The following is a 13,819-nucleotide window of genomic DNA, read 5'->3' as shown; positions in this document are numbered from 1 at the left end:
AGAACGCCACCTTTAGAGAAAACTAGAGCTATGGAAAGACAACGCATTTGAAGTCTAAAACTTTCCAACAACCCCTGTCCCCCCTTTTTGGGTGCTGAATTGTCCATTGTAGAAGAAAAATATTATTTTTCATAAAATGTAATTCCTACAGGATAAAAGAGAAATTGAAGCTTCCCTGACCCTGGGATTGACAATGCGGGGGATACAGATTTTCCAGGTGGGTAAATGGAAAATAAATGACCAGTGGTACAGACGGTATCTTTACAGCGAGGCCGAGTGGTCCTGCAGTGGGTGGGTCATTTCTTGCCCTTGATTGGCCAGGGTTTTCCTTTTGTCTGGCACAGCAGATGAGGCGGGATGGATATAGTAAGTCAGTCCAATTGCAGACAGTAATAAATTCTCTGTAGCAGAAACCTTAAGCCAAAGAATAGCCCAGGTTCCTCATTAACAAATCACTGCAAGACCATCAGCATCCAGAAAGGTCTGAGTGGCAGGGTTTTCAGTGCTCTTTGATTCCCTAGAACACCCAAAACTTGCTGGGGGTGGGGCGGGAGGGGGTAGGGATGACTGCCGTTACTGTGGTACCTGACTAGGTGTTTTGATTTCTGTTGCACTCTTCTGATGGAATTTGCTCCTTGGATGAGCAGTAGTTGCCGCCTTTTTTGTGGAGGGCGCGGTATTGTCCTCCGGCCAGCAGTAGGAGAGAGAGACAGAGGTTATAAGGCTGTCTTATCTTCGATGTAGGCAAAATATCCAGTTATGAAAGTGAGTGTTTCATCTCATCACTGTAACGTCTGAATCCTGTGTAGGATTTTAGGAATAGGCCAGAAGGGGAAGGTTGTCACCGAAGGGCTGGGTAAGATAGCCACTCCGGAGAAGCTTCAGAATGACATCACTCATTGTAGAATTCCGTCTGCACATCCCCAGAGAGTTAGGGCTGCTTGCACATTGTAATGACCGACCTTCAGTTTTCTGGGAGAGCCGTCTGCCTGGTAACCCTGAATGACTTGTCTTCCCTCCACAGAATTTAGATGAAGAGAAGCAGTTACTTTATGATTTCCCCTGGACAAACGTTGGAAAGTTGGTGTTTGTGGTAAGTTTACAATGAACTCACTAGAAAGAATGGCTCACCAGTTATTTTGTGTGGACTTTATATTCTTGCTTTGGCTGGTTCTGGTTTTAAAACAGCGTCATCCGAGGTGAAAAAGTGTTTGTTTTATTTTTAAGTTGAAGTTGAAGGTGATTAGCCTTCTTGTGTTCTTAGGCATGCACGCTAATCCTCATCGCTCATCCATAATGAGCTTAAAAGCAAAGGACCTTGTAGCAAAAGAAATTACCAATTCTAATTTATGTATCTGGTCCCTACCACACCACCGTAAGTTATTCCAGTTGCAGAAGAAATGGTGGAGGGAAAAGTCGGGAGGAGTTCCTCGCCTAGGACTGATCCGCAAAGCCCCAGCCGAGGGATGAGAAAACAGAAAGCTGCCATGCCTGCGTCCATTCATTCCTCGCAGGGTGGAGGTTGGCTGGTTCTTCTGTCAGTTAGCATCTTTCCGAGTGGAAGCTGAAGAGTCATCTATAAAGATGTTTCTGTTGTGAGTCGACTGAAACCTATCACGGTACAGAAGCTGTACACTGCCTATCAGGAAGAGTGATTTTATTGTTGCACATTGGGAAGGGTAGACTTTTGTTAGAGCAACTACTTGACCTTCCCTACCCCTCCAGCTGTGTCTACCTTGCCAACTGTTCTATTTCGGGGGGCCTGGGGAGGGAGGTGGGGCCAAGGGAGGAATGTAAGGTTCTAAAGAGTATAAAATGTAAATGTTTGCTTGTCATTAAAATGCGTGATTTTGCTTTGCTCACAGATTCTTAGGGAAAGAGCACACGCACATAATCAGAGCAGGAAGCGAAGGCTTTGGACACGTGTGCGTCTTTCTCTCCCATAAGGAGAGAGAGTATACAAATCAAGGAGTACATTGCCAAGCAGCGTGTGGGCACTGACTCACACTGCTCTCCGAGTCCAGAGACCTTTTTCTGCCTCCACTTGCCTGTAATTACTTGGGTGCAATTCACCCTCGTGTCCCTGTGCTCGCACGGTACAGTCACTGGGACCTGGCCAGCCTCCTCCCAGCGCCGCTGTTCAAATCCTTTGTTTGAAAGGTTCCCAGCTCAGTGAAACCGAGCACATTATAACCTTCCTTGCCACGTTCCTGTCCCGTAGTGAGTGGTAGTAAAATAAAGGGCATTTGAAATTGAGGGTTTTTTTCAGAAGTCCAGGTTCCCTGGTTCCTGAGTCTAGTTGTACGTCAGCATCATCTGAGGCACTTGTTCAAGGTACTGAATCCAGGCCTCCTCCTCGCACCCTTGGAGATGGCGGGTCTGGGGTGGCAAACGGGAATCTATTTGGACAGTTTCCCAAAAGATTCAACCAACTGTGCTTAACTGTGGCCTTGGCTAAGTTTATTTTAACCTCTCTGTGCCTTCCGGGCTTTATCCTAACATGAGGATAACTGACCCTCCCCCCGCAGAGTACTGTGGGTATCGAATGGATTAATAAATACTCAGTGCTTTCTTACATCTATTCCAACATTTAAGATCTCCAGGTGAGTCCTTTAAAACACAAAGCCCAGAGGTAAACAGTCCTACCCTGATCTGGGTCCTCCGAACCCGCACTGCTCCGCGTGGCCTTTGAGGCTTGGAGTTGAAGATGCTTCCCTCCCAGTCTCACCCTCCCTCCAGCTAAGAGTCCGTACATGTGGAATCTCCCTTTTGTAATCCTGTTGCCCTATCGGTTATTAGAAAAGTAAAAGGAACTCTCATAACTATAAGAAGCGTTGCCAGCCCTCAACTTAGAACTTTGTGTTTTTGAAACCAGGCTAACTTGTGAGGATGAGATTCCTTTTATGACACTGTGTATCGCTGTTTGTTTGTTTGTCTTTCTCTATCCCACCTCATCCCTCCGTAGTCCCTCAAGCGTACACCTCCTGCTTTTCTTCTTCCAGCGAGAGAACTTTCCCCTTTCTTCTTCACCCCAACTCGGTCTTCTGTATTGCTCACCCTTATTTCTGTCATAACCCTTATTTACACCATTTTCAGAACTTGTCATGAGCTGTCATTATTGTGTGTGTTTATGTACCAGCTCTCTTACCAAAATATACCTCCAAGAGGGCAGGGGCCTTGCCTGTCTCTGCACTGTCACTTTTAGCCCCTGGCCCAGTCGTGTCATAACAACCATATAGGACAGCATAAACTGCCCCTTTGGGTTTTTGAGACTAAGTTTTTATGGAATTAGAAAGTCTCTCTCTTACAGAGCGGCCGGTGATTTCCAACTGCTGGCTTCCTGGTCAGCAGTGTAGGACATACTCCACTATGCCACTGACTCGGTGGCCGTGGGATTTGAGATTTGAGCCCCGTGCTTGCCCCACAGTGAAAGTGCGAACAAATATGTAGATATATTAATCCCTTGTAGGATCTCTAGCTCCTTGTTTGAGTTAGGGAGTGAGGTTGTAAGGATAATTGTAAGGATTGTAAGGATAATTTTCTTTCCATCACACAAATGGCCTGACGAGCCCGAGACACCAAGCATACCCCTCGGTTTTCGTTATAGTCAGTGTTTGCCACAATTTTTGGCAATCCTCTGCCCTGTGGCATTTTGAATGGGAAAGGAATGGTTTGTCCTTCAAGAATTTTAAATAGAGTGTTGCCCACCTATTTCTAACCCTATCATTTTCTAACCCTGTTTCTAACCCGATCGACCATGTAGAGAGGCTCTTGAAAACCAGAGCTTTTTCTCCCTGGATTTGATGCATGCTGCCTCTCCACAGGGTAAGAAGTTTGAGATTTTGCCAGACGGTCTGCCCTCGGCCAGGAAGCTCATCTACTACACGGGGTGCCCCACACGCTCCAGACACCTCCTGCAGCTCCTGAGCAACAGCCACCGCCTCTACATGAATCTGCAGCCTGTGCTGCGCCATATTCGGAAGCTGGAGGAAAACGAAGGTATCGCAGGTGTCGGGACAGGGAAGCAAGTCGCGTTAGCCACCCTTCAGCCTAGGCTATGGGCTCCTGAACAGGGACGAGTCAGGGACGGGGACTTTGCAGCATTCCCACTGACATCTCGGCACTGCCCAGGAAGTCAAAGGCTGGTGGGGAGGCCCACTGACTAAAGCGCCCCTTCAGAGCATCACCACAGCCCTTTAGCTGCTGTGGGAATATAGCCTCTCCAAACACTTCTCCATGCATGCCTGGAAAGTCCTTGCCACGGGCCCCGTGCGGGTGCAGGCCAAAGGTATTGTTGTCCCTGCATCTCTGACCTGCCTGCACCCCAACCGACATGTGTCAGTGTGCAGAAGCAGTCTGGAATTCCTTCCAGGGTCATTTTCCCTCAGGTTAGTGTGGCTGTAAAGGGGGAGCCCAGAGTATTGCCAGCCTCTCTGATTGACAGCTGGACAGCCGCCAAGCCTGGCCCAGCAAGAAGGACAGAGAAAGGAAGTTCTCCTTTGAAATCGAAGCAGTAGGACCAGTAGGGGCTCTGCTAAGACACAGACCATGTAAAGCAGCCCCCCCATCTCCTCGGGAAAAAAAACTGGTTAGAGACCCCTGAGTTCTGGGCCCAGGAAAGTCCAGTAGGTTCTGGCAGGGAGGAGGGAGGCAAGGATGGGCATCTGTAAGGTCAGACACTACACACACACACACACACACACACACCTACCCCCTCACTCCCACCACCACCGTTCTACCACCACCACCACCACCCTGGGGCTGCTTGATTTGGCACACTTCAAGTTTGAAGTCCCCAAAATGCTATGTGGCCTACAGGGTCATTTTTAAACCTTCCATGTGTCTTCGGAGTCACTTTGTGGTAATTCTGATAACTAGAGTTGGGGTGTTCGTGTGAACACCAGGATCTTAGCAGGCTCCTATCTTAGGTCCGGACCCCTCAGACCTCACCTATCCTGCAGAGACCAGACAAAGACCGGCCCTCTGTGAAACCAACAGAAGACCCGTGGAGGTGGTGTGGGCACCTGCCGCGTTTCTCTCCAAAGCCATCTCTTCCCCTCAGTGAGACTCCGTTTGGAGATGCCATCGTGATTCCTGTAGCAACGAGAGCATGAATCACTTCCCACTGACTGCTGCCTGTTCCTCCCGCAGTGACTCACCGCGGTGACAGACACAGCTCCCCATGCTGACATGAATACCACGAGGAATTCAGACGGGACAGAAGTGCCAGGAAAGCTTGCGAGGCTAGGTGGCTAGTTTGGTGTCGAGCCCATCACTTGCCAAGATAGCCTCCTTCCTCTGGTCAGTTGGCATCTTGAGAAGCCCACTGGTCTCATCAGCTCTCTGCCAGCAGCGTCTTTAGTAAATTCCTATTGAGATAACCTTAAGGGGACCCCTGGCAGTCTAAAGGAATGAGTGAACCTTCCCTACAGGCTCTAAGGTGCAATTACAAAGAATTCAGCATTCTTAAAAGGAGATGGCTTTGTCGACGGCTGAGCATACAGCGCCAAGTGTATCTGGGGACTTCATGAGTAGGAGGATGAAGGAATGATGGAGTTGTGAATTGCTTCTTTGATTCAGATGATTATAGATAGATTTTGAAGGGATGTCCCTTTTTGGGGGGTCAGCCAAAGAAAACATAATTGAGTTGCTGCTTCTTGGAGGTACCTCCAGGCCTGAAGAAGGGCTGAACCCAAGCACCCCTGGAAAGGCCTGACCCCAGTCCAAGGATCTCCTCCACATTTAGGGGCTCTGTCGTTTTAACGAGAAAAGACCCTTTCGGCCTTGAGACAGCAAAAGAAACAGAAGCAGGACGAGAAGCCGGTGTGTTTCTTCATTGAGTTTCATTAGTGTCATGATTCATAGCAGAAAATGACCACAAGAATTCTACCATAGAGTTCACACAGGAGTGGGAACCGTGCCTTAGGTCATTAAAACAGAACGGAAGGACCGAAACTCAACTTCACTCAATTGCTGGAGATTATTCTTAGGTCACAAGTCTAGAGGCCACATTTATGGCATCAGACATAGACTCTAAACCAACGAATGAATGATTTGTGGTCTCTCGACTTTTCATCAAAAAGGATTGAGAAAACACAAACCCCAGTGCTGACGAGTGGGACGGGGGAGTGGGGTGTAATGAGGGGAGGATTCATTCTTATAATGAATTTCAGAATTATTTACATGCTTCCCTCAGAGTATAACCATGTGGTATGAAGCTTCTTGACTGCTTGCCAAGTCCACACCCGGTCTAGCACCATCAACTCTGACTCCCAGAGACCCGGAAGGACAAAGTAGGACTGCCCCACAGTACCCTTAAAAACCTGCACAGCTTTCTCTCGCTGGGTGACCGGTGGGTTCAAACAGCTGACCTTTACGGCTTATCAGCCAAGCATCTAACCCCCATGCAGCCAGGCTTCTTAACGTGTTTGCAAGGGACCCGTATGATACAGCACCATGACAGGGCCAACGCCAGCCAAGCAGAACACTCAGGCCGTGTGACAGGCAATACGATGTATGGGCACTGCTCTAAAGTAGGGAACAGGCCGCCTAGTACTGGCGAGTCCAAACCAGACGATCCCACTGCCATCGCCTTGACCCTTCGTGCCCCTTGGAAATGAAACAGAGCTGTCCTGGCGGATTCCCAGACTGTAAACCCTCTCCAGAAGAGAAAGTCTACTCTGGCCTTGGGATTCCCAGACTAAATCCTCTCCAGAAAAGAAAGTCTACTTTTCCTCCGGTGAAACACCTGGTGGGTTTCAGTGGCCAACCCTGCGCTTAGCTGCTCAGTAAGAAACCCACCCACACCCACCCCCCACCCGGGCTCCTAGTGAGAAGAGTGGCTGCAATTGGTTCTGAACTTGGGAGCAAAAGGTCTCTTTGAAAACCAGTAGAAAGGACTTTGTTTTCTAACACCCTAGGGAATGTTTTTTCCTTCAGTTTCTTTCCACTCTTTCCAGGGCCAAGGGGATATAATTTTCAAATGACTGCAAATAGAAGCAGTGAGGTGAATTTTGCAAACCCCTTCACCACCACCACCACCACCACCACCCCCCCGTCATCACTCCTGTTGCTTCAGCAAATAGAAATGATCAGACCAGTGGGCTCTCTGAAAGACAGGCTGGGTGAGGCCATTGTGTGCAGGGCAGTGAGGCGTGTGTTGAGCTCCAGTATCTGGTGTGTGGCCATACACACTCGTCTTGGTGTTCCAGCCTGACCTCTAAACCAGTGGTTCTCAGCCTTCCTCACGTTGCCACCCTTTCCTATAGGTCCTCAGGTGGTGGTGACCCAACCATAACATTATTTTCGTTGCTACTTCATAACTGTAACTTTGCTACTGTTATGAATTGTCATGTAAGTATCTGATATGCAAGATGTATTTTCATGGTTACAAATTAAATATAATTAAAACATAGTAATGAATCACAAAAACTATGTAATTATATATTGTGAAATATTTATTTCTAATGACAAATAAATGAAATTTTGACTTGAAGCATGGCGTAGCATGGGTAACAGTCTTCACGCCTGGTACACGTATGTGGGCGTATCTGCACATGGGCGGACCCGCCTGGAGACAGTTAGAGGAGCAGTGTCTCAGTTCCTAAGACCATCGGAAATATGTGTTTACTAATGGTCTTAGGCGACACCTGTGAAGGTCGCGACCCACAGGTTGAGAACCACTGCCCTGGAGCTACATGGCTGGACTGGCGCCCCAGATTGTAGCATAACCTTCTCTAGACTTTTTTTTTGCATTCACTTCACAGAAAATACACCTTCTTTTCCTGCTGACACTATACACACGCACACATGTACACACGCATGCACCCAGCACCACCACTGCCCCGCCCGCCCCACCCTCGGGTGAGCTGGCAGGATGACACCGGGAATCTGCAGGCAGACGTCAAGAGTCAGAGTGCTTTCACTTAACCAAGAAACAACTGCTAAATCTATTAACAGGCCCCTGAGCACCCAATTCGTCTACGTCTTAGCAGTTTCTGAAATAATATCAACTTAACGGTCCCCAAATAAATGCCTCGCGTTTCACATTACCCTAATGTGTTGTTATTTCTCATCAGCATGAAAGTACAAGGGATCGGAGCTGTTCCTTTGTTTTAAATTTTTTATCTGAAATACAAAAGAATTATCATTGTTGTCAATGGTACAACTTCCACACGCTTGTAACTTTGTACTTAATGTACTGCTCTGTTTAACATTTGATAAAATGAGCTTTTCCAGTATTATGTCTTCGCATTAAAAAAACAGTACTGACATGTTTAATCAAAGAACAATCCTATCAATGAGAAACCATGTGGGTATAAATACTCACACCAGTAGTTATTACTACTTTTTCTTCTCCAAATAACTGATAAAGCCTCATTAATTTAGCCTGTGGAAGGAAAACATTCTACGTTTATGAAATTCAAAATACTAGAATTCTTGGTAAGAAATTCTCAGAATGGTTTTATGATAAAGGGCATTCAAGAGCCAGAGCCCATGGTCCACTGCTAATGAATAAGTGAAATGAATGGTGATTAGCATTGCTGTGTTCATCACATAGTCGGTAACCAGGCTTTTGAAATGATGTGTGAAGAAAGACCAGTTTTTGTTTTGCTTTTTTAACTTCTAATCTGTCCTGGAAGGATCCCTGGCTCCCTAGTGGGTTATGAACAGACTGTTCACTGCCAAGTCAGCAGTGCAAACTCACCAGCTGATCTGCAGGGCAAAGGTGAATGAAGCTTTCTGCTCTCTCAAAAACCCACCCTGTCCTACACGGTCGCCATGAGTCAGAATTGACTGGCTGGGTGGTGGTGAGTTTGGTGTTCTGTGAGTCATCTTTCCGGGATCGATACTTTTTACAAAATTCAGACTCACGTATGTGGTTGTCATGGCCATGTCAGGTCCTCTGAATGTGTCTACATGTTTGTTCTTCATGAAAACCACTGCCGTCGAGCCCATTCCGACTGCTGGTGACGTGACGGTGCAGGGTCGAACTGCCACATCTTCCTACCAAGGAGCAGCTGGTGGCCTCAAACCACCGACCTCTCCTCTGTAGGCGAGTGCTTAACGGCGGTACCCCAGGGCCCCTTCAGGGTCGATTCCTGAGCTTACCTCTTGGCGGATCGACAAGGATTGACAGGCAAGAAGTGCTCTACTGAGCACACTGAGTAGCAGGGTTCTGTCCTGTTGAAAGTCCAAAGTCTTTTCAGTAGTTCATCCACCCCCCTCACATCTGTTGTACTGGTCTTTAGCCACTGTGCAATCTTCACATTATCGCTACTTCCAAACCCTGGCTTCAGGGTGTGAAATGGCCGTTGCTCATGGTGCGGTGACTTATGTAAGCTCCCTAAGTTCCTGCCGTCCTCGTTGAGTAACCTGACGAGCTGTGCTCTCCCACACCCAGAGAAGAAGCAGTACCGGGAGTCCTACATCAGCGACAACCTGGACCTGGACATGGACCAGCTGGAGAAGCGGTCGCGGGCCAGTGGGAGCAGCGCCGGCAGCTTGAAGCACAAGCGCCTCTCGCGCCATTCCACCACCAGCCACAGCAGCTCCCACACCTCGGGAATCGAGGCAGACCCCAAGCCGCGGGACACCGGCCCGGAGGACGGCTACTCGGGCAGCGCCATCCACCGCAGGCTGCGAACCTGCAGCTCCATGACCAGCCACGGCAGCTCCCACACCTCGGGAGTAGAGAGCGGTGGCAAGGACCGGCTGGAGGAGGACTCCCAGGACGACGGTAACCTACCTCTGAGGCCCTCCGTCCCATCTCACAACTGTCTTGTCCTGCCTCTGTTTCTCTCTCATCCACATTTTCCAAGTGCAGCTTCTGTCAAATTGATGTCTGGGGAGCAGCAACTCAGATGCCGTTGTAGGGAAGGAGGAGCCACTTGCCATTTTCCTCCGAGTCCGGCCTGAGTTGATAATGCTGTGAACAGAGCAGCCCTCTAGTTAGGACCCTGAGAAGCCACAGGCCTGGCTGCTCGGAGATTCGGCATCCTAGGGGGTTGTGAGGAGTGAAACAGGAGGGCAGTCCTGCAGCCTTCTTGTCTCTCTGTCGAATTCCCAAGTTGAGGGCCAGAGTAGGGGACAGTGATAGGGACAGGGGGCAGGGATGGTAAAGGTGTGGGACCCGGCCATTTGGATAAGGATCCATCTGTATCCGTGTGCCCTTTGTCTGAGCTGCGTGGTAGAAACGCCTGTCTTCTTGGTTAAAGGAAAAAGGAACCAGAAAATGACGGGCTTTAGGAGACAAGTGTGCGACACAGAGATCTTACACAGAAGAGTGTAAGTGTCGCTGAGTTGAGAATTGTCCTGACCGTGCCCCATTGCAGAGTCTCACTCGCAGATTGAGTTTCATGTCTGAATAATCACATGGCCTCTCCCAAAGTGTAACGCGGGACTATGTGTGGTGGCACTGATGCCACCTTGTGTCTTTTCCTTCCTCTGTACATCTCAGAAATAGAGATGTTGGTAGATGACCCCAGAGACCTGGAGCAGACAACCGAAGAGTCCCTGGAAGTCAGCCCGGACATGTGCATCTGCATCACGGAGGACATGCTGTCTCGCAAGCTGAACGGACACTCTGGTGAGCTCTGAGGGGAGGGGAGCCCTGCTCCAGGCGGAGGAGGTGCCCTTGAAATGGGAGTGGGGGATAGAGGGGCCTGGGTTTTCGATGGAGCTGGAATAAGCGCCGTTACCCATCGGTGTCGTCAGTCATAGGAACAAGTGCCTCTGTGGAAGAGAGAAAATGGGGGAGTTGGGACGGATCCCTTAGAATTGAGAATTCGCCTCTTCTGTCCATGCTTTGGACAAATGATCGTTTGCAAGCAAATGTTGGGTTTGTTTGGTTTTTGCTATTTTAAAGTCAAGGCATCAGGGCATAAGAAAGGGCTCAGAGACCCTTCAGTCCAGTCTGTCTTTGTCCCCATGAGAAAGCCTAAAGATTAGGAAGGCCATGTCCTACACGGCTGGAAGCACAAGTCAGGTCTCCATCTCTGTTGGGTGTACTCCAGGACAGTGGGTACAGTACGCTGAAGGAAACATGGCCAAGGTAGATTTGAAACAGTTCCCACATTCCACATCTGACTAATTCTGATTTGCTATCAGATTTCCAAGTGATGTTTACATCCATTTAAAAAGAAGGGAACGCTATACAAATGTTACTAGCCTTTTCTCTGGATTATATGATAGGTGATTTTTTTTTTTCTTTCTTCCTTTCACCTTCCTGGTTCGCCAAATTCTCTACAAAACATTGAGCCGGATCGTGTCAGGCGTTAGTATGCCTGGGTCCCTCACCTGTGTTGAAGGTTGATGGGCGGGGCTCCGTGTGTGCATTACAAGAGTTGGTTTTGACTTCTCCAGGGGCAGATCTCACCTGGGGGCAGATGACCCACCGGTCTGCTGGCCAGACGCACGTTTAGCAGGAAGTCCAAAAGGAACCAGAGGGAGTTCCCACCAATGCAGAAATCTACATCTCAGTTGTGCTTGTTCAAAGTTTAACCGTTTAGAAGATAAAGAGCTTCCTAGAGAGGGACCTGCTGTTCACAGCAGTTTGCCTTCGCCCAGGGAACAGGAGCGTCTCTGAGTCCTCATGGAGGGGTTGCCTACATGAAAAGTAAGAGTATTGTCAGGCCCCCACGGACGTGAGTGTTACACACCGGTATGCATCGCCCGTGCCAGACGCTGCTTCTAGACTCAACGGAGGAAGCACAGAGAGTCATCCTGCAGGTTACCAGGAGTGAGCTCAGTGAAGGTCCTGTTGTCGAGAAGTTCCTTCTCTAGGATAGCTGCCATTCTTGTTATTCCTTTTACTGGAACGTTTTAGGGGTACACCCCTCACATCTCACATTCATATAGAGAGGTGTGTCAGCCCTAGATTTCTGTTTCCAAAAAAGTTAGCCACTCGTCCGTCCCGGCCCCAAGCACGGGAATGACTTGGGATTCTTTGGGGCCCAGAGGTCCAGAACGGGATGCTCACTGCAGCTTCCCATCATGCTTTCTTACCATGGGGATCGCTGGCAGAAAAATGTGCTCCAGGCCCCATCTGCCCTCCAAACAGGCTCCCATGAACTGAGATGTGCCACATACTGTTTTATTGTAAAACTACTAGGTCAGAGTTATTATTAACTCTATTTCATAGAGAAGGAGGCTGAGGTCACAGAGGGTAAGTAGCCAGCCAGGACTCGGCGCTAATACTTGTCTAGGCCAGGTTCCAGACCACTCAAGAGACCAGAGCCCCTACAACTAGCCAGCATGGGGCCCAGTTCAGGAGGAATGAAGTTCAAATTAGTGCTATGGGGGAAATCCCGGGGCAGGAAGCGCTCATGAGGTATAGTATAAAGGGCTGCTTCACATTGACAGCCTTTGTTTTTATCACTAACTTCCCCGTACATAAGAACTTCATTGGAAAGGTAGTTTGGAAGATCAGCCCCTGAACTCCATCCTATAACTTTCACCCCACATTTATTCTGTCTGCTTCTACGTATTATAACACAAGAGCGAAGGTATCCTGTCCTTGGTGTCTGCCACCCAAGATCGCAGTGAGATTTGTCACGAATGGTTAATACCGAGTGATGCCTTCTTGGTAGTTGTTCTTGTTCGGTGCCCAAGCTGGCCTGACTCACAGTGATCCTTGGTCCACCAGAAGGACAGTCTCTGCTCTGCTGTCCATTAGAGCCCGTTGCTGCATCCACTGGGGCAGCCCGTCCCCTGCAGGGTCTTCCTCTTCTTCTCTGGCCCTCTGCTTTGCCAAACGTGATGTCTTTTTTCCGGGGATTGGTTGGTCTTTCTTGATAACCAGTTTCTTAGCAGTAGGAGGCTGTGTGAAAATATGATCATCTATGGCAAGAGGTGTGAGGAAATGAAATTCTTTTTTCCCTTTCTGTTTTCCATCAGGATTAATTGTAAAGGAAATTGGCTCGTCCACCTCCAGTTCCTCAGAGACCGTGATCAAGCTTCGTGGCCAGAGTACTGATTCTCTTCCACAGGTATTTAAAGAATTAAACGCTATTTATAGCAACAGGTATATGTGTGTGTGAGAGAGAGAATGAAAATTAAAAACCCTAAAATGCCAGATGGAAACACTTTAGATGTATTCTGGATCTATTTGCTACTTCAAATCGGCTGCTTTTTCTCTGGATAGTTTGCTCTTTGCTTCACACTTGACGAAAGTGAGAGGCCTCCCACCTTAGCTTTCAGGACTGCTGTGGTTTTGGTTGACTGACCTCCACACGTGGGAGGGGATTCTGTTGCCACAGGTACTATGGCGGAAAGGTTTACACACTCTGTTATCCCATCGAACGTGAATCTTCAAAGCGAGCTAAACTAGAGCGTTTGATAACCTGTGATCACCGGCAAAGCTATCAAAATGCCAAACGATAGAAGATAAACTATGCTGAAACTCATGATTTCCACATATCACAACTGGTTTTCGGTTGTTTCCTAATCACTCTGCTTCCGTCTCCACACACTATTCTTTCATTGGTTGCATCAAAAGCCTATCGGCCTCCAGAAACCTAAAAGTTAGGGTAGCAGAATACTTTCATTCTGAGTAGGTAGGGTTCCAGCCAGGCCCAGGGCCCCTGCTCCTCCAAACTGGCTGCCCAGAGGTCATTCTCTAAAAGAGTCCAACGCTTCAGGTAAACCAGTGTCTGCTAAGTTGCTTACGAGGCTCATGTTTGACTTGAAGGTGGCTTTGGGAACAGTTCTTGAAAAACTCACTTTTCAAAAGGGACACCCAAGGGCAGATGGCGACGATGGATCACCCCCTAAGGCCATAAACCCAGAAATCTGGATTCTAGGAGATCAAAATGGCTTT

The 13,819-nt window shown here is 48.4% G+C and overlaps 1 protein-coding gene across 2 annotated transcripts in view; it reads left to right on the top strand.

Moving 5' to 3' along the window:
- The window catches only part of FRMD6 (FERM domain containing 6), a 78,988-nt gene that overhangs the window by 60,182 nt on the left and 4,987 nt on the right, over nt 1–13,819 (top strand). For both annotated transcript variants that reach the window (XM_004698585.2, XM_004698584.2), the window contains exons 8-13: nt 152–217; nt 1,025–1,093; nt 3,825–3,999; nt 9,404–9,739; nt 10,460–10,588; nt 12,898–12,989. In XM_004698585.2, the coding sequence (XP_004698642.1) occupies nt 152–217; nt 1,025–1,093; nt 3,825–3,999; nt 9,404–9,739; nt 10,460–10,588; nt 12,898–12,989 (867 nt within the window). The remainder of the gene's footprint in view (nt 1–151; nt 218–1,024; nt 1,094–3,824; nt 4,000–9,403; nt 9,740–10,459; nt 10,589–12,897; nt 12,990–13,819) is intronic.

The sequence above is a fragment of the Echinops telfairi genome, unplaced genomic scaffold, assembly GCF_000313985.2.
Source record: "Echinops telfairi isolate 266 unplaced genomic scaffold, ASM31398v2 ScPeMD7_18;HRSCAF=68, whole genome shotgun sequence".
Lineage (NCBI taxonomy): Eukaryota > Metazoa > Chordata > Mammalia > Afrosoricida > Tenrecidae > Echinops > Echinops telfairi.
Note: the sequence above shows the minus strand (reverse complement) of the source record. Positions and strands in the feature narration are given on the sequence as shown.